Source organism: Equus przewalskii, chromosome 10 (assembly GCF_037783145.1).
Source record: "Equus przewalskii isolate Varuska chromosome 10, EquPr2, whole genome shotgun sequence".
Classification (NCBI taxonomy): Eukaryota; Metazoa; Chordata; class Mammalia; order Perissodactyla; family Equidae; genus Equus; species Equus przewalskii.
This window is the reverse complement of record NC_091840.1, coordinates 7048844-7073351: the sequence shown is the minus strand read 5'-3', so window position 1 is coordinate 7073351 and position 24508 is coordinate 7048844. Positions and strand designations below refer to the sequence as shown.

At 52.6% G+C, this 24508-nt stretch overlaps 1 protein-coding gene across 2 annotated transcripts in view; it reads left to right on the top strand.

Annotated features, from left to right (window-relative positions):
- The window catches only part of TMEM104 (transmembrane protein 104), a 58626-nt gene that overhangs the window by 2816 nt on the left and 31302 nt on the right, over positions 1–24508 (top strand). The window contains exons 3-8 of one of the 2 annotated variants that reach the window (XM_070560044.1): positions 5295–5416; positions 7959–8040; positions 8505–8601; positions 9059–9139; positions 12350–12449; positions 12943–13048. In XM_070560044.1, coding sequence (XP_070416145.1) covers positions 5295–5416; positions 7959–8040; positions 8505–8601; positions 9059–9139; positions 12350–12449; positions 12943–13048 — 588 coding nt within the window. Of the gene's footprint in view, positions 1–5294; positions 5417–7958; positions 8041–8504; positions 8602–9058; positions 9140–12349; positions 12450–12939; positions 13049–24508 lie in introns of both variants that reach the window. The other variant, XM_070560043.1, reaches the window with a different exon arrangement.

Sequence of the window (24508 nt, the reverse complement as noted above, 5' to 3'; positions counted from 1 at the left end):
CGAAGATCGTTGCTGTTTCTTTCTAAGGAAAGAGTGCTTGTTGCATAGCCTGAAATCCTAGTCTTTGCTTCCGCATCTCTGCTGCCTTCTGCTTCCTCTGACAGCTGTCAGAGGGGAAGCTGTTGACAGATGCCCGTGACCCCTGCCTCATGTGTAAGGCTGCCGGGCAGGAGGTGAGGCAGCCGGAACACTGCGCTGAACTCCCCAGAGCATGGGGAGCAGGTCAGCCATCCCAAGGAGCAGGGACTGTGCCTTCTGCAGGTCAGCACAGAGCAAGAGTTGAGAATGGGAGGAGACTCTGCATGGCTGCCGTGGCCGCAGCACGCACACTGTGACTGCAGTAAGGCTTTGCCTCAGCTTTCTGCCACACTTCCCAGGAGGCTGTCCCCACAGAACTGTCACCTAAGCAGAAGACAACATCTCCTTCCTCTTCCTCCTGCCCCACAACTGCCTTTGACCCGGCCTGTGGCTCAGCTCAGATTTGCTTCCTGTCTCCATGGTCTGCTCCTTGTGATTGGTCCTTACTGGTCACCTTTACTGAAGGTAAAGAGGATCAGCTCTTGCCAGGAGGGTGAAGAAGTCTTACATCATCCTACGGGAACCCCTGAGCCCCACCCAGCGCAGAGTGCTTACTTTGGAACTAAAAACTGGCAACAACACACGACAAATGAGATTACCCACTTCTGTTCCTAGCTGCCAACAGTTTATCCCTAATTAGCTTCTTTGTAAAGTTTTTAAACGGCCTTTTGCGCTGAGATTTATTTGAAGTTTCTCTTGGGAGCGTGTGTATTTCACTGTGTCTTTCATTCGGTCTCAGCTGGTGGCAGTCTTTCCCCCCAGGGGACACTTGGCAAGGTCTGCAGACAATTTTGATTATCACAACACGGGTGAGGTGGGAGGTACTGGCATCGAGTGGGTGGAGGCCGGGGATGCTGCTGAACATCCTACAATGCGCAGGACAGGCCCCGCAACAAAGAATGCTCTGGCCCCAAATGTCAATACTGCCGAGGCTGAGGAACCCTACTCTATAATAGATCCTTGACTTTCACATCCCAAGACAGTCAGCCGTCCCTGAACTTGCAAATGCCTCTTTTACATTTAATTTCTCCATAAGACTTTTGGCTAAGAACCATCACTTTCTTGCTTTCTCTTTACTTCCATCATGGGAACCATCACCAGGGCCATTTTCCATAAAGAAAAAAGGTTCTACCCTCCGTTAGTGTTGCTGCTTATAAAAGCGATACGCTGAGAATGAGGCTGTGGGGGATCAGATGTTAGGTCATCGACTGGGGCCTGGTCTGTTAGTGCCCTACTTAAAACCCTGTGAAACGTCAAACTCCCTGTCATGTCACGAGGGCCCAGTGCCGTCTGACATGGCCTCATCCAGCCCCAGCTGCCTTGCTTGTATGCTTCAGCCACACTGGCCTCAGAGTTCCTCGAACGTGCCTCCCCTTTCCACCTTAGGCCTTCCTCTCTGGAAGTCTCCTCCCTGGCCCTTTGCCTGGACGGCTCCTTCTCATCCTTTAGCCTTCCTGAGTCCCCACTGTTTAAAATGCTTCTTCTTTATTTGTCACCGTGCCCTGGTTCTTTCAGAACGCTTCTCTGAGGCGGTCATCATTGTTTGTTCTCTTGTCATCTCTCTCCTCCTGCATGAGGTCAAGAGCCATTTCTGTCTTACTCGCCATCATCTCTCCAGCTCCCAGCACAGGCCTGGCCTGTGGAAGGCTGTTGGCAGTCGTTGAATAAATGAGTGAGCAGAACTGAGCTAGCTGAATGACCCATTCCTGCACCTGGATATACTAGCCTCAGAGTGCCAGTGGTTGAAATTAACCCCAACAAAAGTAAAAATTAGTTTGTTATAGACATTCACCGTCACTTGTAAAAAGCCAGCACTGGGAACTTATGATTCAGAAGGACAGCGGTGGGCTTTGTGCCCTGTTCCCCACCCAGCTGGCACCCTCACATTTATTCTCATGACACCACCCTGGGCCAGGACTCCCAGCAGGGGAATCACGTCGTGATAGTGTTATGATCCCATCAAGAGCTATAAGAAGACAGTTCACCCTTGTTCTCATCCTTTCAAGATTTGTCTGTGGGATCAAATTGAGATTGTGATGTTTAAAAGGGGCTGAAGACCGTCAGACTCGCGTCAGGGAGAACCTGAGCCAGCTCCACCAAGGATTCCTGTCTTGAGGCTGTGTGCCAGGCACTCTGAGAAATGCAGGGAGAAGTGAGACAGCGGCCACAGCCATGGCGACCACGAGCCTCAGATTTAGTAAAAGGGAAAAGATAAATACACCAACATCAAAAACTTAGGGGCCAGCCCTGTGGCCGAGTGGTTAAGGTCATGCACTCTGCTTCGACGGCCCAGTGTTTTGCCAGTTTGGATCCTGAGAGTGGACATGGCACTGCTCATCAAGCCATGCTGAGGAGGCGTCCCACGTGCCACAACTAGAAAGACCCACAACTAAAAAATATATATATATATATACACAACTATGTACCAGGGGGCTTTGGGGAGGAAAAGGAAAAATAAAAAATCTTTAAAAAAAAAAAAAAAAACCCAAACTAGGGCCTAAGAAGTGTCCTTGCTCCAGGGTTTCGAAAGTGGGGAGTGAGACAAAGTTGGGAGACTGGGCGGGGCTTTGTGGTGGAAGCAATGTTTGAATGGGCCCCAAATGCTGGGTGGGAATTAAGCGCTTGGTCCCCGTGCCAAGTGTAAATGGACTGTGGGCTGAGCTCTTTCCCCTCCGCAGGGCACCCTCCCGTTTGTCCAGCACTCAGCTGTCCAGTCAGCACCTGCCCGGAGCCTGTCCCTCCTAACCACGGGCCAGGCCCTCCTTCCTCCCTGTCAAGGGCCCCAAAATGGTAGTTGATACTCCCTGTCTATTTTTTTTTTAAATCTGATTGAAGCTGGGAGAATGGGCCCTAATTTCTGTGTTTCTCATAAAAAATTCAGTACATGGGTATCTTAGAAAAATTTTAAAATATCGAAAGGTGCGTTTTTCTAAGAATGGGGAAGTAAAAATGAGAAATGAGTAGGTGCTCCTAGAGGCAAAGCATTTGTTGTTGTTTTTTAACGATCGGAAACGAGTGGTAAAGCAAACTGTAAGTCAGCCAATTCAGTAGAGTACAGGAGGACCAAGTAGGAATCCGCTGTCATCGTCCAGGCCAGAGACGATTAGTCTGAATTGTGAAGGAGAAGAGGAGCCAGAGGTCGCCACAAAAGGGGACATGGAGGGGAAGGAAGGAGGCTGAGGCCACTGATGGAATGTGCAGGGGGAGTGACTCACAGGCAGTTGGACTCAAGGTGTGCAGAAAGGCTGATATGAAGAGAAATAGAGTCATCTTTTGTCCCGCCATGAGGGTTAAAGCCATAGGATTGGTCGAAGTTGCTGAGGAAAAGACAGAGAGAGAGAAAAGGAGACCGCTAATGTCAGAAGTGTAAGAAAGAATAAAGGCTAAGAAAGCCATTGGATTTGGCAAATGGAGGTCAGTGGCGATTTTTAAGAATGCAGTTTCAGGGGCTGGCCCCGTGGCCGAGTGGTTAAGTTTGCGCGCTCCGCTGCAGGCGGCCCAGTGTTTCGTTAGTTCGAATCCTGGGCGCGGACATGGCACTGCTCATCAGACCACGCTGAGGCAGCGTCCCACATGCCACAACTAGAAGAACCCACAACGAAGAATACACAACTATGTACCGGGGGGCTTTGGGGATAAAAAGGAAAAAATAAAATCTTTAAAAAAAAAAAAAAAGAATGCAGTTTCAAGAGAGTTCTGGGGGTGGAAAGCACAGTTCAGGAACTTGGAAATGAAGGCAGACGCCATAGGTGGCTTCTTCACTGAGTTTGGTTACAGAAGGAGAGGGTGATGTTTTAAAGGTGTCGGGACGTTTGTAGGCAGAGGGGAAGAGCTGGTAGGAGGAGAGGATTCCAGAAAGAAGGGCTGAGCCTCAGCAAGAAGGAAGGACACATGTTTCCCCAAAGACAGGGAGGGGTTGGGGAGGACGCAGACATCGTGATTTTTGAACTAAGAGGGAGTGAGGCGTGGGAACTGCATATCGGATGACCTCAGTGACCTGCATGAAACAGGAGATCCAGCCTTCAACTGAGAGGCCTGGGGGCTTGAAGATCGGGGTTTGGAGCAGTTATGTGGGAGATACTTGGAAGTCCATGGTGAGGAATAAAGAAAATCCGATGCTGTGAAGGTGACACAGGTGAAGGAACCAAAAAAAAAAAAAAAGCTCAGGCCGGGTGTGCTTTGTGGAACTAGCTGATTGTGAACGATGCCGGAGAAAGTAGGTGAGGACAAATGGAGGTGGTCTTCTGGGTAGGGAGGGCTGGGGGTACTGGAAGTCATGATGGGGACAGAGGAGGGTCGGTGGGAATGGAGAGGGTTGTGGAAGGCAGGGGCTTCAGGTCAGAGAAAGGAATTTCATGGTCGAGATTTGAAAGAGGAATAATCGTAATTAACTGAGCTAGTGTTGAGTTGGCGTGAGTTCGAGTTAACTTTAAACCTGCCATCAGTGGCCCAGCAGTTCCACTCGGAGGCTGGTTGTCTGGGGCCAGGGCGAGGGGGAATGGGGAGTGGCTATTGGTGTGTACGGGTTTTTTTGGTAGGGGGAGTGAAATGGAATTAGATGGGGGAGCTGGTTGCACAACCTTGTGAATATGCTAAAAACCACTAACTGTGTCCTTTAAAAGCGTGCATTTTATGGCACGTGAATTGTATGTGAGTTGTTTTTTTTAATCCCTGAAGTTAGTACGGGGAGGAGGCAGGGAGAGGGAAGCACTGTGAATGTAGACGTCCCAGAGGACAGCGGCAGGGACGGTGGAGAGGAGGACTGGGTCATGTGCTCAGCAGTGTTGGAAAAGTGGCCCTTTTTTTGACGTCAGCACTGTGGGTTCATCCTTGTGCCGGGTAGGTGTGTCCTCGCGAAGTCTACAGTCTGTTTGAGCAGAGAGCTTCCATCTAAGATGCGGCTTTGAGCAATGAAATGAGGGGGTGATGGAGATGGTGACAGCAGACGTGGAGAAGAGAACTACCCATCAGGGACATTTTGAAAAGACTGATAGAACTTTAGTCAGCCGAGTATTAATGTCTGGTGCCCAGCATCCGGTCGCAGAGCGTGCCTCCCTAGAACCGAGGCGGAATTCCCCCTGCTTACCCGCTGCCCAGTCTGAAGTCTGGCCTCCTGGCCTCCGCAGTTTTGCTGTCACCCGGGGTCGTCCTTGGGAGCCGTTGTTGGGGGAGGTTAATTAATTCCTGGGCTTGACTGTCACTTCTGTTGGTTCCAGGTTGGACTGGTGTACATGTTTAACCTCATCGTGGGCACTGGTGCGCTCACCATGCCCAAGGCCTTTGCCACCGCTGGATGGCTTGTCAGCCTGGTCCTGCTGGTGTTCCTGGGCTTCATGAGGTAAGAGGCTGTCACATGGGGGCCGGGGCCTGGGAGCAAAGCTGAGGGAGCTTGCCCAGGAAGCCCGACTCTCTTCATTAACTTGAGGAAGTGTGCTTGGCGGGCGGGAAGATGTCTGTGTGAGTGAGTCCTAACCAGGTGGCCCAGAGAGGAAAGGAGATACAGAGGTCTCCAGTGTCTCATGCTGATGGAGCAGTTACACAACCCTGATCAGTTAAAAGTTAAGACTTCCAAGTAGGCTTTGGAATGTTTCACGTGGTGCTCACGTGTTTCTACTCGGCAGGTTTACCTCCCCTGCTGTATACTTTATTAATGTTACCGTCAATTTTGTTCTCTGAGAAAGTACCACCTAGACAGAGAAGAAGAATTAGCAGACATTTAAGGTGATTTGGGAAATCAGTTTGGAATTTAGAATTTGCTTAAGATAGTTCACAAGGTAAGTGATAAATGCACAGGGACACAGATAATCAAGAGTTGATCTCACCTCGCTTGTGCCTGGCAGCAGAGAGGAGGCCAGTGCCTTCCCAGGCCTTCCGGGCACCTGCTCCTTGAGCCGGGTGTGGGGGATTCACCAGCTGGTGTGTCTGCTTGGGGCTCGTCTCTGGGATTCCACATGCAGGTCTGAAGTCATTTGGCGAGAGTTCCAGACTAGCATTGGATTTAGGACTGAGCATTTCCAGCCCCCTTAACCAGGTAGGAATCTATAAGCTGCAAAAAAGAGGTGGGAGAAAACACCCCCAGGGGTCACTCCCCTGTGAGAGGTGCCCCCAGCAGTGTGATTAGGTGCTTTGGTACCCCGCTGAACAAAACAGACCCCCACCCTTGCCGACTTCCCTTGCTTTGGTGGGGAGACAGACGGTAAGTAGCGAAGATCATCAATAAGCAAACTGCAGAGTTAGTTAGAAGGTGATGAGTAATACGGAAAAAGACACAAAGTAAGGAGCGCGGGATGATCACAGTTTAAGTAGGTGGTCACTGGTCACGGAGAGCAGCCTTTGAGGAGATTGGAAGGAGAAAGGAGCAGGTCCTATTGGAGGAATGAAACCGTTTAGTAGATGAAGCAAATTAAGACCTGGAGGAGGCTGAATGGGATAGGAAAATGCCTGTGTTTTTCAGTTCCTTCGCACATTTTCTTTTGGAGGGGTTTGAGGCCAACCTTGGGGTACCATTGGCTCATTACATACTGCAAGCCCTGGCAGCCAAGAGCCCTAGAAGTCCTTGTCCTTCTATGACTTTACTGTCCCCTTTAAAGGACCTTCAGCACAGGCAGCCATCTAAATGGGAAGTGGTTATTGGGGGCCCCCAGGTGGGGCCTCCTTGCTCAACCCATTTATGTTTGAACATGATCAATGGGTTGGCTTTGTGCAACCATGAGGAGCCTCTTTATGCCTTAATTAAGATTGATTTTAGTTTTACTTCCAAAAACAAGGGAAAATCTAAAGCCCTTAAAATGGTCAGTTAGGCAAGATAATGAGAAACCTTTCCAGGAGGTGCTGAGGCGACTGGAACCAGGATTTCAGAGCTGGCTGCCCCCGACCCCCAGCAAGATGAAGTGTATGTGGGTTTTACTTCTGTCCCACTTGCCACCTGACTGCTGGGCCGAGCAGTCAGCCTGCAGCAGGTGACAGCATTCGGGGAGGGCTCGGGGTCGCGTCCAGGGGCAGAGCCGTGCTGGCCTCGAGGAGGAGGGAGGTGAATGTTCCATCCAGGTTGGTTCAGCAGGGATAGGTTCATTCCTCGGGTTTTATTAGCAGGAAGGCGGCCCTTTCCTTACCGTCTGCTACCAGAAGCATCTGTGTGTCCCAGCTGTTGTCCAGGTCTCTCCAGTTTCTTTAAGAGGAAAAGAAAAGATGGTTTTTCACTCTAGTCTGACTCTCAGCAAACATCTGGTACCACCTCCCCATCTCCCTTTGGATTCAGGCCGTAGAAATGCAAGCTTATTTTCCCATTAGCCAGATTATTAGGAAAGTAAAAGTACTGCCAAAAAAAAAAGAGGGGGTGGATTCAGGAGCCAAGTGTCCTTTTCAATTATCCCTGCCTGTGCCCCGTCCTTCAGTGTGTGCAACTGGGAGCTGACCGCTTGTCTGTGTCCCAGCAAGGAGAGGTGGGAACTGCCTGCTGCCCTTCCCAGAAGCTTTGGGAGGGCGCTTTGTGAATCAGCCTCCTCTGCCCAACCTAGAGCATCAGAGAGTGCCTGTCCCTGACCTCTGCCCACAACAGGCCCCTTGTTGGAGTGCAGTACTGCATTGCCCCCGACACCTCTCCGCCAGGCTCATTCTCTCTCCCTCAGCTTATTTCATTGGAAATGCATTCTAAATGGGACAGGGACATCAAGGCAAGCACACAAGGCATCATATGCACACATATGCACACACACCCTCTTATCGGGTCAGACCTATCTCAAAAGTTCCCTAGGGAACAACTCTCAGAAGAGAGAATGCTTTGGGCTTGTTGGTCAGGTCTTAAAATGACTTTTCCTTTCTCTTTGTACCTCCTCCCTCCTACCTGCCTTTGGTAATTAACACGTGGCCTTCCCCTGCAGCTTTGTGACGACCACCTTTGTGATGGAGGCCATGGCGGCAGCCAACGCTCAGCTGCGCTGGAAGAGGATGGAAAACCACCAGGTGTGTGTATTGCCCTTGTTTCCAGGCAGTGCCCCCATCCAGGTGTGTAGCAAAAAGGTGGCCCTCTGGCCAGTTCTTTCCCTCCCAATGGAGGGCTCGTGTCCACAGCGCTGTCCCAAGACCCTAGTGCCGGAGCTGAAGCCTAACAGCCTCATGAGCTTACAGAACAGATGCAGCCTCTGCTCTTTTAACATCACAGGCTCCGTCCTGCCCCCTGCCTTGAGCTCGCTCAGTCGTTCTGAACCTCTGTACCCAGGAGCTGTGCTGCAGCTGCCATCTGACATCCAAGTGTATCTGTGCCTTCTAATGTGGCAGTATGGAAGTATTGAGAGCTTCCTAATCAGATACCTTCTAAAAAGAAATAAAGTAAACATGCTCTCCATTGTCCCAGGGGGTTCTGTAGTTACATACTCCTCCTTTTTTCCTTGTTTGTTCCTCCTTCTCCCTGTCCCACCCTCTCCTAGGAGGAGGAAGATGACGACTCCTCCACGGCCTCCGACAGTGATGTTCTCGTCCAGGACAGCTATGAGCGGGCAGAGAAGCGGCCCATCCTGTCTGTGCGTAAGTCTTGGGATTCGGGCCGGCCCCCACTTCCCTCTGGTCCACAGGGCTCTCATTCCTCATGGAGAGGGTCTGGGGGCATCTCTCTGCAGAGACCCCCGGGCACTTCCTGCCTGTGGTTGGTTCCTAGGAAGGCACCATGGTCCGCACGGCTTTGGAACCTGGGGCCCCAGCCTCAGCCCTGTGACTCCACCATGTACTAACTTCTGCGGCTTGGGCCAGTCACGTAACCTCAGCGCCCGGTGCCCGCTGGAGGCTTGAGTCAGTGTCAGGGCTCTGATCTCTCTCCTTCCTCCCCTCCCACCAATGTTTGGAAACATCGGGAAAAGTTTTCTTGACAGTTTGAAATGCTTGAAGATTTCATTGTTCTGGAGAATTCAGAGAGCTCAACACCCCCTTCTAGGAGCTTTTCCAAATGGAAGAGCCACTTCCTCTTCTTGTCCTTTTGGCTCCACAGAGAGGCGTGGACCTTCGAACCTCTTTGAAATCACAGACCGGGTGGAAATGGGACAGATGGCCTCCATGTTCTTCAATAAAGGTGTGAGTTCGTTCTCGAGGTGGGGCGAGGACGGGGGGAGCTGGTTCTTTCCTGCAGACCTGGGCACTCGGAGCAAGGGTCCCCCCTTGACGACTCAGGACAGGGCAGGCGATACGGAAAGCAGACTGTCCGCCTGCTCCCAGTGCCTTTGAGAAGCCACCTTGCTGAGAGGCCTGAACTGCTTCAAGCTGTTTTTTTGGATTCCTGCCCATTCGTCATTGTAGGAATAAAAAAGTGGCTGCTTAGCTCCTTCTAGACATAGAGGTCGAGAATCCTAGGCAGATTTCTGACGAAGGGAGCCGACCGAGGCTGGCTGACAGTTTTGTGCCTCTTGCTTGATTGCTTCTGACTTGTCTTTCTTCTGGACTGTTCTGCTAGGACAACACAGAGCAATCACCTTGTGACGGCAATAGATAACGCTGTGCACACGCCTGGGTATGCCTTCCAGGTGGCCAGCAGAGGGTGCTAGGGGCCCATTGCTGCCTGGGAATCTGAGCGTCTAATTTTGACCTGGGCACTCTGCCTGCTCCTTACTGGGACTGGCTATACCCTGAAAGCATCCAACCCAGCTCTGGTGCTAGGTTGTTGAGTGTTCCAGCAACAGCATCTTATACCTCCATGGCAGATATTGTTATTTTGGAAGATGTGCTGTTCAAGAGTTTAGTTTTTGCATATCCAATCCTGTCCATTTCCCCTTCATAGACAGTCAGACACATCTCACTAAATCCTTCCCCTTGCACTTATCTTGGAAGATTTTCTGCCCCTTTGTTGGAGACTCTGTTTGCAGAGGGGGGCATCTCCACCAGGTCTTAGAGCTGGGGAGGATTGTAGAAATTAGCGTCTTGCCTGCTTTTGGGGACATTAAGCATTCCATTTATCATTGGCGATGTGATTTGACTGTCTGGTCCGGAAGATTGTCATCATCAGGCAAAGGTTCCCCGAGGGTCTGCTTCCATCCCCCCCATCGGGCTCGAAGGGGCTTTTCAGAATTCATCCAAACCAAATTGGCTGTGACGAGCCCACTTCTGTGCTTTTCGTTTGTTCCTTTTCTCTCTCTCCCCGTCAAGTTAGACTAAGATAAGAGAGTGGAAACATCTCCTCCTGGCGGCCGCACCCGGTCTCCTTCCAAAGGCAGGCTTTTGAAATAAAATGCACATTGGAGGGAGAACGTAGACCTTTAATCCTCCTTTCTAATTTCTGTGTTTTACAATCCTCCCTGACTTCTTTAAGAATTCTAGGAAGTAGTGGTTTGGTTTTGTCTTTTTGTTCGCCCACTGACTAGACTCCTAGTTTACCCAAATATGAAAGAAAATACAATCGTATGAGAGCAGCCTCACACTTAGGGGAAGGCTTCTTCTCATCTGCTCCAAGATTTCTCAATCCCAGCACTGTTGACATTTGGGCCGGATCCTTTTTGTTGTGGGGCCTGTGCTCTGCACTGTAGGATATTGAGTAGTATCCTTGGCATCTACTCACTAGTTGCTAGTAGCACCTCTGAGTCGTGACAACCAAAAATGTCCTCAGACATTGCCAAGTGTCCCCAGTTGGGGGTAGGAGGCAAAATCGCCCCCAGTTGAAAACCGCTCTGTGCTATGGCTAATTCACAGCTTGTCACCTTCACCTTGGAAGGGCTACCACCCTCCACAAAAGGCTCCCTTGTGATCCAGACTCATTTCTTGTCCTTAGAAATTCCAGGCCTAGTCGTTGCTGTCCTCTCAGGAAGTCCATTGATCTTGCCATTTTGTGTCTAGTAATGAAATGTATTGATCAGGAAGGGCCAGTGGCAGTTTATAAACAGAGCTGACACAAGTGCATGGGCAGGTGGAGGAGAGGTTGGGACGGGGAGGGACAGTGCCTCCCTGCAGAGAGCATTGGCTCTGAGCAGAAAGTCAAGCTGGGACACGGGCCATACTTGGAGCCCCGAGGTGAGTGGCAGGCAGACCCCTGGAACCACTGAGCTTGGACAGCGAGGATTCCGAGGCCCTTCTGGGTTCTTGCAAGAACATATTTTCTTAGTCTTTTTCCCCCAGACTCCTAGGAGCAAGCTGACCTCAAATAGCCCAGGAGGAACATGTCCCCAGCTTTCCCTCAGGGACCCTGGAGGCTCCTCTGAGCCACCAGGATTAGAGGGAACTGTCACTTCATTTTTCTTTCTGTTCTCAGAGAAGCCAGCAGCTTGAGACCAAGGAGATCACAAACAAGCAGTCAGTCTGGACAGAAATTAGAGACTGGCTGTCCGGGGCCACGACCCTGAGGTTGTAGGGTCGCATGCTTTTCTCAGAGCTTTCACATTTGGTCTTTATAGCTAGACTCACATACGGGATTTAGCGCGAGTGGAATTCTTCTCACTGGACAGGATTGGAGACGACTGGGGACTTACAGGGGCAGGAAGCGAGACCGATGTGATTAGGACTAGGGCCTGGGTTCCTAACTCTCAGTTCAGGGCCCTCCCGGAGGGAGAGGGTCCGAGGTTTGGCTCTGCAGAGGGAGCTTCCACGTCATGCACCTTCCGCAGTCAGCATCCTGCGTTGCGAAAGCTTCTCCTAAGAAGGAAGGTGAGCCCATCCTGAGCGCTCGCTCCTGCTGCTCCCTCTCCCCAGCATGCCAGGCCCCCCACCCCATCGGGTGCTGGGTGCTTGGTCACATTCAGAATGAGGCACTTGGTCTTCGGAAACCAAGGGCTTTTTACTCTTAATTTCAGCTTCAGAAAGCTGGGCCATTTCCTGTTACTTCCTCTTTGCTTTTTAATTCCTCAGGAGCAGTCTTTTGCCTCAGAGGCCTGTGTTTGGCTGAGAGAGGAGCTGTGGCCCAGGCAAACTCTGGGGTTCGGGCTCCTGACTGGGGGCGTCTCTCCTCCTCTTCCCCAGGCAGCCTGTCCCAAGTGAGCGTGAAGGCACCTCCAGTTCCCCCCCGTCAGTCCGTGCCTCCCACTCGCCCTGTACCTGGCTGGATTCAGAACCTCTCTGCTCCTCCTCTCTGCTCGCTTAGCCCCTCTCAGGTGACAGTCACGAGCAAATGTGTCTTCTGCCAGCATCACAGTGTAGTCAGCCAGAACAAGACACAGGACTTTGGGGTGGTTTTCCCACTCTTTTTGGAGAAAGTAGACAGCTTGGAGAACTGAAAGCTATAGAAGAGGCAGAGATTTAGTGGTCAAAAAAGAATGTAACCATTTCCCTAGGGCTCCCTGACCGATGACTTTGTTCCTTTCAGTGGGGGTCAACTTGTTCTATTTCTGCATCATCATTTACCTGTATGGGGACCTGGCCATCTATGCTGCTGCTGTGCCCTTCTCCCTCATGCAGGTGACCTGGTGAGTGTCCCCCACCACCCCCTACACTAGCTGTAGTCAATGGGCTCCTCGGGCAGTCGGGGCAGAGGTTTCAGGGCAGAAGCACAACGCCCAGCAAATCCATCAGCATCTGAAGAGCATAGATGCCGAGGCCCTCGTCTGCACGGGTCACAGCCAGCTGTGTGTTCTGTCCCTTGGAGACACGCTCCACACTGCTGTCCCCTTCTCTGTCCCACTGAGGAGATGACTGGGATTCCCACCAGGGGTTCCTGAGTCACCAGGAGTCGATGTGACAGGAACGAGCGATGGCTGCCCTAAAAGACAGGGAAATGTGGTTCGTGAGACTCAGACGGTTGGACCTAGAGCAGCTGTTGGGGGAGTGGAGGTTCTAATTAATAATTATAATTATTATAATAATTAATAATAATAAGCTAATAATTAACAGTGTTACATTCTGTCTGCTTCCCGCCGAGCAGGGAGGGCCACACTGAGCCATTGTTCTCTCTCTCAGCAGCGCCGCTGGCAATGACTCCTGTGGTGTGGAGGCCGACACCAGGTACAACGACACGGACCTGTGCTGGGGGCCCCTGCGCCGAGTGGACGCCTACCGCATCTACCTGGTGAGTGGCCTCGCCGCTGCTCCTCCGGCCTTCTCGCCTGGGCCTGGCCAGGCCCTCCCGGGTGGCCAGGGGCATTTGAACGGCCTTTACCCTCTGGCAGAAGTCTTTCCCCAGAGATGACGGCCTCCACAGCTCCACTCTCTGGCTACCGTCTGCGGCCTTGGTTCATGTCACAAAGACTCTAGCCCCAGAGTGTCCTGGTGGCCAGGCCTTAGTCGTATGTGGTTTGAAGTTGGCCTTTGGGGTGTTGCCAGCTGTAGGGCTGTGAACTCCTGTGAACTTAGCTCAGGATGTGAGGGGCACTCTTATCAAAGCTCTCTAAGAGTGCCAGAGCTAGTTTTCCGGAGACTTCCCATGTTCTGACGCTACTCATGGACAGCCCGGGAGGATGTGGGTGGATGTCAGGTTTCCTGACTGGGCAGGCTGGGCTGAGCCATCGTACGGTTGACCCTGACTATAACAGGCTCTGCAAATGGGGAAGGGCCAGCCCAACTCTCGCCCTTCCTCCCCTGCTGCCTGCAGACAAGGGGAGAAAATGAACCTCCGGGCTCCTTCTTGATTGTTCTGTGCCCCAGGCCCGGGGAGTGAGGACCTAGCAATGTGCCAGACGGGTCTTGGAAATAAGATACAGACCCAGAGGCAGTCATTTATCTCCGCCTGCTTTGCGGGCGGGACTCAGAGACTCTTCCCTTTCCTTTTTGCCGCATCTATTAATATTCTCTGCTTCCTCTCGGTCCTCCTCAGCCCTGACACAGATTTAGGTGTGCTAGGTGACACATAGTTTGACACGTGGCCACTTAGCTGATTGGAGCAGGAGGCAGGGCCAGGAGAGAGCTGAGCCTTTCGGGGAGCTGGCCTCTTGACTTAATTATCTCTATCCTGGCAAAGGTTTCCGCAGGCCCTGCCAGCTCTGTTATTTGAGTCTGAATTTGTTAACCCCAAGGGCCGCTGAATGGTGGTTTTGCCTTCCCAGTCCCACCCTGTAGACCTCTGGAAGGAGACCGTGGCTCAAGCCGTGGAGAGGTTTGTTTTCCTCTCTGCGTTTCTGGATCAGTCGGACAATCTGTGTGTCTTCTCTTGCATATTCAGCGATGGCTAAGAATTTGTTTTGGGGTAGAGTTGTGGCACAGGTCCCCCCACCACAGGTCTAGTCAGGAGAGCTGAGACCTGTTAGCCTCTTAGCATTTCAACAAACCTTGATTGATAAAATTAGCAAAAATATTTGTAAGTGTAAGTCCCATCTGGGTCTCTAACCGGCATAGACGGGCAGAAGGAAGAGGTGGAGAAGAGATCTGAGAGGCTCTGCGCAGCCACCCGAGCTTGTCCGGGGACAAGCAGAGGGACAGCAGCAGAGCCCCTCAGCTGGTCTTTCCCAGGGAGGTTGCTGGAGTCCGTGCAGAATCTGCCTGGCACATTCCCCTGCCCACGGGCAAAACAGACATGGAGCACTGGGAATATTGGCTGCTGCCGTTTGCCTGGTGAATTATTTAGGAGCGTTATTATTGCCTTGTTAAATTCCTTCACTTACTCCCCTAAACCTTCCACATGATGGAAGCTTCCTTCCCTGAATCTCAATAACTCTGACCGAACAGAAGGAACCCTTCAGGAAGGCAGACAGGTATTAATTACTGCCTTCATCTCCCAGATATTGCACTTATAACTCATAAAGCTAATTGCCACCGGGCTTGCAAAAGCTGCAGGAATCAGAAAGGAAGGGTGAGCAGAAGCAGAGCCTGTTCTCTGGGGACTGGCACCCTCTCCCCGCCAACCCCCGGTCCACTGCTGCGGGATCAGTTTGCTCAGAAGGTTTTCGGTTCAGATGTGCTCTTCTGCCTGGTTTGGAGAAATTCAAGGCGGATGGACCTTCGTGTTGTCTCAGAAGTCCCTTTGTAACTTTGCATGCGGCTCCAGTTCTTCCTAGCCCTGAATACCGGTGCTGTTCACCCCTCTGCAGGCCTCCCACTCTCAGTGAGTTGGAAGGGACAAAGCGACTGGGGGAAGAGGTTGGCAAGGATGTGGGTTTTCTTCCTCCGTCCTGCGCTCTATTGCAAGTGATAATGGCATCTTACTCTCCCAAGCCTGACCTACGGGGCTCACACAGGCCTGTCTTTGTTCCATCAAGTGGCCTCTGCAGATCGGGGGAGGAGGGTCGTCATTTCCCCTTGCCCCCATGTTCAGAAGATTGTTCATCCCTTCTAGAGGCTCCCACTGCACCTCTTTCTGCCAGCTGTTTGATTTTGCTGCCGGCCAGACTTCACCGAAATCTGGGCAAGGCAGGAGCCAATTTTAAGCACCCTTCCTGCCCCGTGCACAGTCATCTCTGTGGCTCAGGTAGACCATGCACCTTTCGGGCCTACATGTTCGAAAGGGCCTGCTGATAACCACTTCTTCATTGCTATTCTGGACAGTACGTTCTGGGGGATAAAGGTACAGGCTTTTATTTTGTGGTTTAATTTTCAGAAAGTCTGCTGGAAACAATCTCTTCTGTTTCTTCTTGGGAATGCTACTGAGAGGCACACACAGAATGAGAATATTTGGGATATTAACCATCTCCAGAGGCCAGCCTGTGTGTAGCATCGTGATTACTTATAAGAAGGGAGCTTTCTCTACCAGCAGCTGCCAGTCGCCTCCCAAAGCCCTTGACCTTAACAAACGGAAAATTTCTCCTCCCCTCCTGCACCCAGCGACCTCCGTCCGCATCCTGTGATTGCCAGTGCAGCTGACATGAGTCAGTTCCTCCCTCTCCTTCCTTGGAGTAGCCACAGAGCAGGGCCCTGTGAGGTGGGGGTCCCATGAGTCACATGTGCTCTCCAGGGCGTCCCAGCGAGCCAGCACAGCTGGAGCCAGCAGTGACCTGGGCCCTGTCAGGAGGGCCCCTGAGAATTCATGTCAGGTTCTGCTTTCAGCAGGCCTTGGATTCCCAGAACCCCACCACCCACCCCTCCCGCTCCTTTGAAAGATGAATGGGAAAGTGTGAGATGCCCCAACTCTTTCAAACCTGTAACCTCGCCTCCAGGCTGGGGAATATCTTGGGATTCTTTCTGCAGAACTTCTCTGACTTTGGTAGGAAACAAAGTCAGAATTTAGCATTTCATTCTTTCCTATACAGTGTGGGGGCCAGGCACCACTGGTGAAGTGGCAGGATTGTATGTATAGCAGTTCTGTCCAGGAGTCGGACTGTCCGGGTGTCTGGGGAATGGGATGTGTGTCACTGTCCCTGGAGTCAAGGGCACTGCCAGGTGCTCTTGTTTCACTTCCTCATACCTACTGTGCTCCCCAGCCTATCATTCGTACCCCTTGTCCAGGACCTGGTCCTGCCATTGCCACCTCCTTGAGAGTGTCAGAGGGAAGCCCTGGGGGGACAGTGGGACTCCCCGGTGCTGAAAGCTCCTCACCATTCGCAGGAGTGGCATCCGCCACTTACAGTTGGACAGATGCTGCTGGGTCACTGGCAGCCCAGCAGGCACTGGCCGAGCGGAGCCGGGTGCGCAGATGGCAGAGCGGAGCTCATCCTGGCTGGAGACTCGGCCACAGACTGGCAATATTGAGCAGGGGGCCCCTTGTGGGCTGCTTTGGGACAGGACAAGGTCACCCTGGCTTGCCGTCCTGCCGTCCTGCCGTCCTGCCTTGCACAGGAGCTGTGAGATCCACCTCCAGGGCATAGGTGACCCGGGAAAGAGAGATGCAGCCTGCAAGTGCCCTGCAGGTGACCTGCCACCTTCTGCCTGACGGAGGGGTTCTCCCCAGAAATGGTTCTTCTTGAAGAAGTGGGGTGTGTGTTGGGGGCCTCAGGGAGAGTTCTGTCTACGGGACTCTCTCGCTAGAGGAGTAGGTCAATCTGAGATTCAGACTCAAGTTGACGTTGGAAGGGTCCTTCTGAGCCTTCACTGAGAGTCCTGGTTTCTCCTTCTCTGCCAGGAGGCCATGTTTTCTGATTCCATCTTGGCTCAGCCTTACACAGCAATACTTGTCTCTATCCGTTTGCGAGACTTAAAATAGCATACAGTCCCCTTTTTAAAATCAAATGGTTTCTTCCTAAAACAGGACTGTTCAAGGGGAAAACTTCCTTTTTATAAGGGTTAGAGGAGGGAGTATTGCGCCCCCGCGGCAGCCGCGGGCTGAGTCTGCCTGCTCCCTCCTACTGTGTTTTTGCCTTGGTGTAGCACGTTACCAGTACTTTCTTGTTTCTTCTTTGGTCCTCCCAGCCACGCAGTAAGATACATGGCCTCATCCCCTTTTTGTTTTTGAGGAAGATTAGCCCTGATCGAACTACTGCCAGTCCTCCTCTTTTTGCTGAGGAAGACTGGCCCTGAGCTAATAATGTCCATGCCCATCTTCTCTACTTTATATGTGGGATGCCTACCACAGCATGGCTTTTGCTGAGTGGTGCCATGTCCGCACCCGGGATCCAAACCGGCCAACCCCGGGCTGCCAAGAAGCGGAACGTACGAACTTAACTGCTGCACCACTGGGCCAGCCCCAGCCTCATCCCATTTTACAGGAGAGAAAACTGAGGCTTGGAGGCTGTGATTTCCCCAGGGTCACAGGGCTGAGGCAGAGACGGGAGCCCGGCCGCTTGGCCTCTCGGTACCGTCCTCTAGCCCCCGTGACACAGACTCACTCGGCTTGCAGGGCAGCCCCTCTGCTAGGCCTGGATAGAAGTGGGCAGGGCATGCCCGTTTGTCAGTCCTTGGAGCTTGACTTCGCAGAGGGCGGGGGCGACGCTGCCCGTGGCTGGTGTCTGTTCAGTGACCCAAGTGTGCACATCCTGCCATCTGCTGGATTGATTTGCTGTCTTTCTCGCTGCCCCTCGCTCCTAGAGAGTGAAGCTGACTTCTCGCAGTCACTCAGTAGCGTTGGAATTGAACGCGTCTTCCCAAGGACGTTTCCCTTCCCTGCCACGGCCTCTCTCTGTGTTCCTTCAGCATCAGCCACTGTGCCCTGGGGCTGTGGCATCTGCTAATAAGTGGGTCACTGCTGCCATCACTTGAATATTTATTCTTACCAATTCTGGGGCAGGAGGTGGCCTAGAGGCCTTCAGGACCAGCAAGGGGGGAAAGTTAGCGGGGAGCAACAAGTTCTAGCAGCAGCAGTGACTTCACAGGACTTGGGGACTCCTGGGGACACTGCTGCACCCCTCCAAGGGCCCCTCCCTATGCCCCCAGGGCATAGTTCCTGTAGGAAATAGTGAATGCTGCCCCTGGATTTTGCGATGTCGGGAACCTGGAGTGGAATGAGGCACAGACATAGACAGGAAGGGTGATCCCCGGAGGGCTAGTGAGGAGCCAACAGCATAGGCTAGCTGTCTTTATGGAGGGCCTAATGGGTTGGCTCCATCTGGAAACAGAGAATAGGACCCTAAGCCCAGTAAACAGGCCCAGTGGGAGTTTCCCTTCTCTGGGTGACGCTGCCCTCCTGTGTGACTCCCATGGGTTGGGACTCTGCACTAAGCCAGACCAAGCTGAGAGGAGATTCCCGGCTGCCTGGGGTGGAGAGGGTGTTGCTTATAGGGTCAGGGGCATCACAGCCCCTCCTTCATAGGATGGTGACCGTTGGGCCCCAACCGGACTTCAGGGAAGCCCATCTTCTATCTCATCCCTCTCTTCTTCCCACGATGTGCTTCTTGCCAGCTCCTCGTCATTCAGGTCTGGAGCCTCCAGAAAGGTCGTTGTGTTTTGCCTCTCACTCTCCTCTCCCCACTCGCCTGTGGGAAGGTGCCGGTCTCACAGGGCAGCCACCGCAGGTGCAGTGGGAGGAGTAGCTCTCCTGGCCCGTGCCCAGCTGACACTGGGAGCTGCACCGGGTGATGGTCTGTGGTGTCTCCAGCCAGCTCCTCTGGCTTCGTGTCACCGTGAGCCTCTGGGAGGACTCCTGTCTGAGGGTACAGTCCACTCTCCTCCCCCTCACGTGCTGAACCTCTGCTTTCATCCGCGATCCTGAGTCTCAAGGAAGAATGAATGTCTGCCCCATGCCCCAAAAATGCCTGTACCAACTCCCCAGACAGGAGCTGGGTCTCTAGTGTTGAGTGAATTCCAACGTCAAACAATGACCAGCGCTCAGATTGAAACGACTGACTTTAAAGGATTAGCTTGTCTCTTTCTTTTTCAAGGAAATCAATAATACAGGGACAGGCCTGTGTTTTTCTTTCTCGCTCTCCCTTTTTTTCCTGGGGAGCTGTCTATATATCTCGCCCCGGGAATGACTTCTTGTTTTTTGGTGTGCTTTCCACCCCCACTGCCCCGGCCCTTTCTAAATGAAATTCAGATTACTCTGTCACTCACTCTGACACTGTGGCTTGTCCGCGAACTCCTGCCAAGGGACCCCATGAGCCCCCACCACCCCTCCTGACCCGCCCCCCCCACTGCTGTTGTTGTCTGAGCACAGCGTCCAGTCCATCCCCAGTGCCTGCCCCGCTGCTGCCCAGCGTTGCTCCAGACCAGCCGTCACCTTTCTTAGGAGATCTGAGCAGCATTTCCCGTGGCCGCAGTGACCACTCCCCTCCCACCGCCCGGTGCCTTTGGGTGTTTGGCCCAAGCTTTCTCCTCCAGCTCAGTGAGAGGATTGTTGTTTTTATTTTTAATGCAGCTCTCAGGGACATGGGTTCTGTCGACTGGCGTTAAGCCCACCATCCATCACACCCCATGTCCTGCCTCTGCCGTGGCTGATACCTGACACACCAGCTTAGACAATGATGCTTAATCCCCCTGCCTGTTTCTCCATGCTCCCAGTAAAGATACCAGGTTATGGGTATCTGGGTCACAAGATGGTGGACGTGGTTTCTTCTGGACAATCCCCACCACCCCTCCCCGAAGCCTCAGAACCTGCTCGTTGGCATTAGTTGGGGTCCTCCAGGCTCTACTCCATCATACTGGGTGAAGGGAACTTGTGTTCTAGCTCCTGAGCCAGGTGAGCTGACCAGACCCTTCTCACGATGGCAGTTCGAATGTCTCTCTGCCCTCTTAGAATGTCCCGGATCTCTGCCCCCATCTCCATTGTCTGGAGCGTAATAGGTACATCCTTACAAACACCACTTGCCCAAGGCAAACCAATTTTAGTGCTGGGCACATGGGAATATGTCTGTTTGCCTTGTCTGGTTTCTCATTCTTTAACCACCCCCCTTCCCCAGTTCACTCAGGAACGTGCACTGAGATGGCAGAATTGTTGTGGGCCATAACCTTGCCACACACCCTCTGCAGCATACTCAGCTCTTAAGAAACCCCATTATATGAAAATCCAAATGTATAAAACAAACTAGGGGGTAATTATTTGTTACAAAATGATTCGTTACTTTACAGAAGGACTTGCTGCAGGTTTCTCTAAAGTATGTAGTTTCCCTAGTGAGTTTAAAATGTTACTCTGTGAAAATTAAGTATTTATAAATAGAACTTTTAGAAGCCCATCTCTTGTGTAAAGGGAGGTATCCACATGTTCATGTGCAAAGGTGCAAAAATCCAGAGGCCGGTTTGCATAGAAACAGGCAGGCACGGGGCTGGCATGGTTGTTGTGAGTAGCCCACCTAAAGAAATCACCAGGGACACACCCGTGACACACTCACCCCCAGGCTGAGAAAGCTTTGTGGGGCTTGATAAGTATGTACCCACAGCCCACACTCTGGCACAGGCCAGTTTGGTTGGGAAACTTCCAAATGGGTCTCCGTGGGGAGTGTTCATCCCTGCTGGGGACCTTCTGCATTGTGCTTTTTCAGGGCCATTTTTATCCACCCTTCACACTGATCCCAGGCAGACCCTGAGCTGGGAGCCTGAGCTTGCCTGCCTTATTCATGATTAGTGCCATTGCGGGCAGAAACCTTGTGTGCCCTGCCTTGCAAGCTACCTGGGCTGGTCCTGGCTGCTGACCTATGTGTGTGTTTCCAGTCATTCGCCTCTAGAAGCCACTCCAGGCAAACTCCCAAAACGCTACAGCCCAGGCCGTCTCCACGCTCTGCATCCCCTCTGCTTCCAAACCTCCCCTCTCTGGGCAAAAAGCTAAACATGACTTTGTATTATTTAAGGAAATGTCCCAGTTGTTGATTTCAGATCCTCATTCCTCCCCCCTCCCTTTTTCTTTTGCTTCATTTCCTCAAAAGTACAGAAAAAAACTGTAGTCTAAGGAATCCAGCAGCCTCCTAGTAGTTGTAGAGTAATATGGAATGTTCTTAAATATATTGTGCTAATTAGAATGAAAACTCTATCTGCCAAACCATTTCCCTCTCCCCACTGCATGTCTCTCTAATGCTTTTTATTCCGTAGATGAGTCCCTGGCACTTGAGATGGCCTTGCTGAGTTTTGTGAGGCTGTGCTGCTCCCTGAACCATGCTCACTGGCTGTTACAGGGTGTCTGTTATGAGCAGAATCTGGTGTCTTTCTAAATAGCACCCCAGGGACCTGGCAGTAATTGTTTAATTAAATAAAGTGCTCATTCTAAAAAGTAACAACCGTGCTCCTCCATGTTACTGGTGTCCCAACCAGCGGTGCCGGCCCTGCACTGTGCAGAGAATAAAAGTATTGGCTGACGTGCTCTCCAGGCTGCAGGCTGGCTCTGAGGAGGAAGGAGGAGCTGAAGAACTCCAGAGGGTTTACAAAAGCCAGCAGAGGGATGCACAGGACCCGGGCATGATGGGCATTAGGCAGAGCTGAACAATTAGGGTGCATCTTAATGATGCCATCTGATTAATTAGCATGAGCTCAGGATGTCTTGTGGATTAGCCGAAAGTAGACCGAGGTACATTTTAATAAAGCTTCAAGTGCAAAGGGAGGCACTGCAGAGGGTGTTGCTGAGCAGATGCTCTGTAGCGAGCGTGAACCTGAAAGTCAGGGTCACAGAGCACAGCAGGGCATATTTAGTTTGGCTATGGGAAGAACTTCCTTTAGCCACAGATTGAGATGTTCTCTGAAAACCTTGACAAAAAGAGGGAAGAGACTGCCGCCTGGGTGTCGGGTGCTGACTGGGGCTGGAAGGCTGCACCGGTCTGAGACATCCAGGGAGTTCTGGCACCTTCTTCCTCACCACTGCGGCAAGGAGCAGGTAACTGGCCTCCAGGAGCGTGGCCCAGCTGTTTCCCTTCCCCCAGGATGGGAACAAGAGCCTTCCCTGTGTCGCAAAGTTTGGTTCCAGCACCGCTGGCCTGAGAAGGCCTTCAGGCACTTGTTAAAAATATAGATTCCTAGGTCTCACCCCAGGCCTAATGGAGCAGAACCTAAGGCCACAAGGCCCAGGAACCTGCATTTTCCATTAATTCTGAGGATGCTTCTCTGTGCTCTCCTCTTGGGGAAATTCTGCTGTCTGAGGACCTGTCACAGTGGTAAATGGTCTTGCTGGCGGCCAGTCTCCCAGGGAGAGGCCTGCTCCAGCCTCCCGTAGAGAACTGCTTCCCAAGCTGCAGCTGTGGAGGCAGCAGTCTGGGACCTCCTGTGCCTGGCCTCCTCCAGGGAAAGACAGTGGCCAGACGTCCACCGGTCCCCAGCCCGACATCGCTAGTAGCATACTGGAGTTGATGCCTCAGGCGCTTTGGTGCAGACAGGGAACAGTGTCACTCCACTCTGATCAGACCGGTTTCAGAGTCTTGAGTGTCTCCAGGAGAAAAGGGGTTCCAGCAATATCCCTTTGCCAGTGGCTGGTTTGTTACGTGAGGCCAACAGTTCCCTCCTGGCTCCCTCTGAGTGGTGCTCTTGGCCTCCTCTTAGAGCCCACGGCGTGCCAGCCCCACAGCGAGGCCTTCACTCTGACCATCAACTAGAAAGGAAGCTAGGGGGTTGTTAGTGTGATTTTTTACACCCAAGTAAACAGAGCTCGTTAACCAGCCGGCTTGACATGCCATCTCCCCTCCTTCCCCACCTCGCAGGTTGCTCAGTGCCGACAAAGAATCCTGCTCCCTTCCATCTATTTCGAGGATGGCGTCAGCAGGGAAGGGGTGGAGCCAGCCCGGCCTGTGCGGCTCCTCTCTGCGGGGCTTCTGTGTTCTGGGCACCTGACTGCCTTCCGTCCCTCCCCTCCGGCTCCAGCATGGAGCGCTCCCACTGCCATCTCTTCCTGCGCAGAGACAGGCCGGCAGTGTGGAACGAGGAGGGGAAGGTGCCACAAGCTCTGCAGTGATCACCTGGCACCTCTCGTTCAGCGAGCCGTGCACAAACGCCGGGCAGCTGAGGTGACACAGTGGCTCTGCCTCCTTGTGTCCCCGGGGCAGAGGCACCAAAAGCAATTAGATTCCAGGGCAAACAACCCTGCAGGTTCTAAGGTCCGTGAGGCACCCACACTGCCAATCACCAAATGTATCTCTGCTGCTTAATTCCCAGCAGAATCAGGTGGTTGCGGGTGTGGGTGCTTTTTTCCAAGGAAGCTGAGGGACAGGATTGATGGCCCAGAGGCACCCCTCCTCCTGTCACTCACAGCACAGTCCACGGTGTACAGAGCGCTCACCAACCCACCTGTTCCCCTCAAGTCCTCTTGTTCTAAGAACCCATAAGGACCAGACCCCAACCTGGCCCCAACAGCTGTTCCCCAGCCCCAGGGTCATGTGGTCAAGAAAAAGGCTTCGTGTATGTGAGGTAGCCGAATAATGTCACCCAGGCCCAGCCTCTCCAGGCACAGCCTGGGGGAGGTAATGCCATGTACCCATCCCTCCCCTTCCTTGACATCCAGCAGAATAGGCCAAGACGCAGAGCTAGTTTTTTTTTTTTTTTAAAGATTTTATTTTTTCCTTTTTCTCCCCAAAGCCCCCCCGGTACATAGTTGTATATTCTTCGTTGTGGGTCCTTCTAGTTGTGGTATGTGGGACGCTGCCTCAGCGTGGTTTGATGAGCAGTGTCATGTCCGCGCCCAGGATTCGAACCAACGAAACACTGGGCCGCCTGCAGCGGAGCGCGCGAACTTAACCACTCGGCCACGGGGCCAGCCCCAACGCAGACCTAGTTTTGATGTTCTGGGGAAAGATTTCAGTGGCTAAAGAGTGAGACCCAGTAAACCAAGCCTGCGGTGCCTGGAAAAGTGCTCCTCTCTGCGTCTGTTCCCAGAGCCCAAGGAGAGCGAGGGGGAGGTGGCAGCCCCGGAGCTTTCAGACTCCATCGCCTGCCTCCCCTGTCAGGCCTGTTTTCTTTTTGCTCTAGAGGGTTTGTTTGGAGCCTGCCCTGGACACGTGCACCTTCCTCGCTCTGGCTCCCACGGGGCTCGCTGCCAGGGCCTGGGACGGCATTTTTGCTTGTCTGTCACTGCAGCCCAGCTGGACGGGGACGTCCCTGCCATGCTTTCTCTCCCTGCCCCCAAGAACGTACAGTTCAAACGATTAAAGTCCCTTTCAAACCTCGTCCCATTAGAACAGAGAGGAATCTCATCTAGGCGCTCCTAGAGAGCCTCGGAGCCTGGGTACCTGGTGCACTTGTCCCCAGAGAGGCTGCTCGCCACAGCCCCCTCCCTGTGTCCAGGCCTGGCCGCCTTGCAACACGAGGATTGCCCCAAGATCGTGAG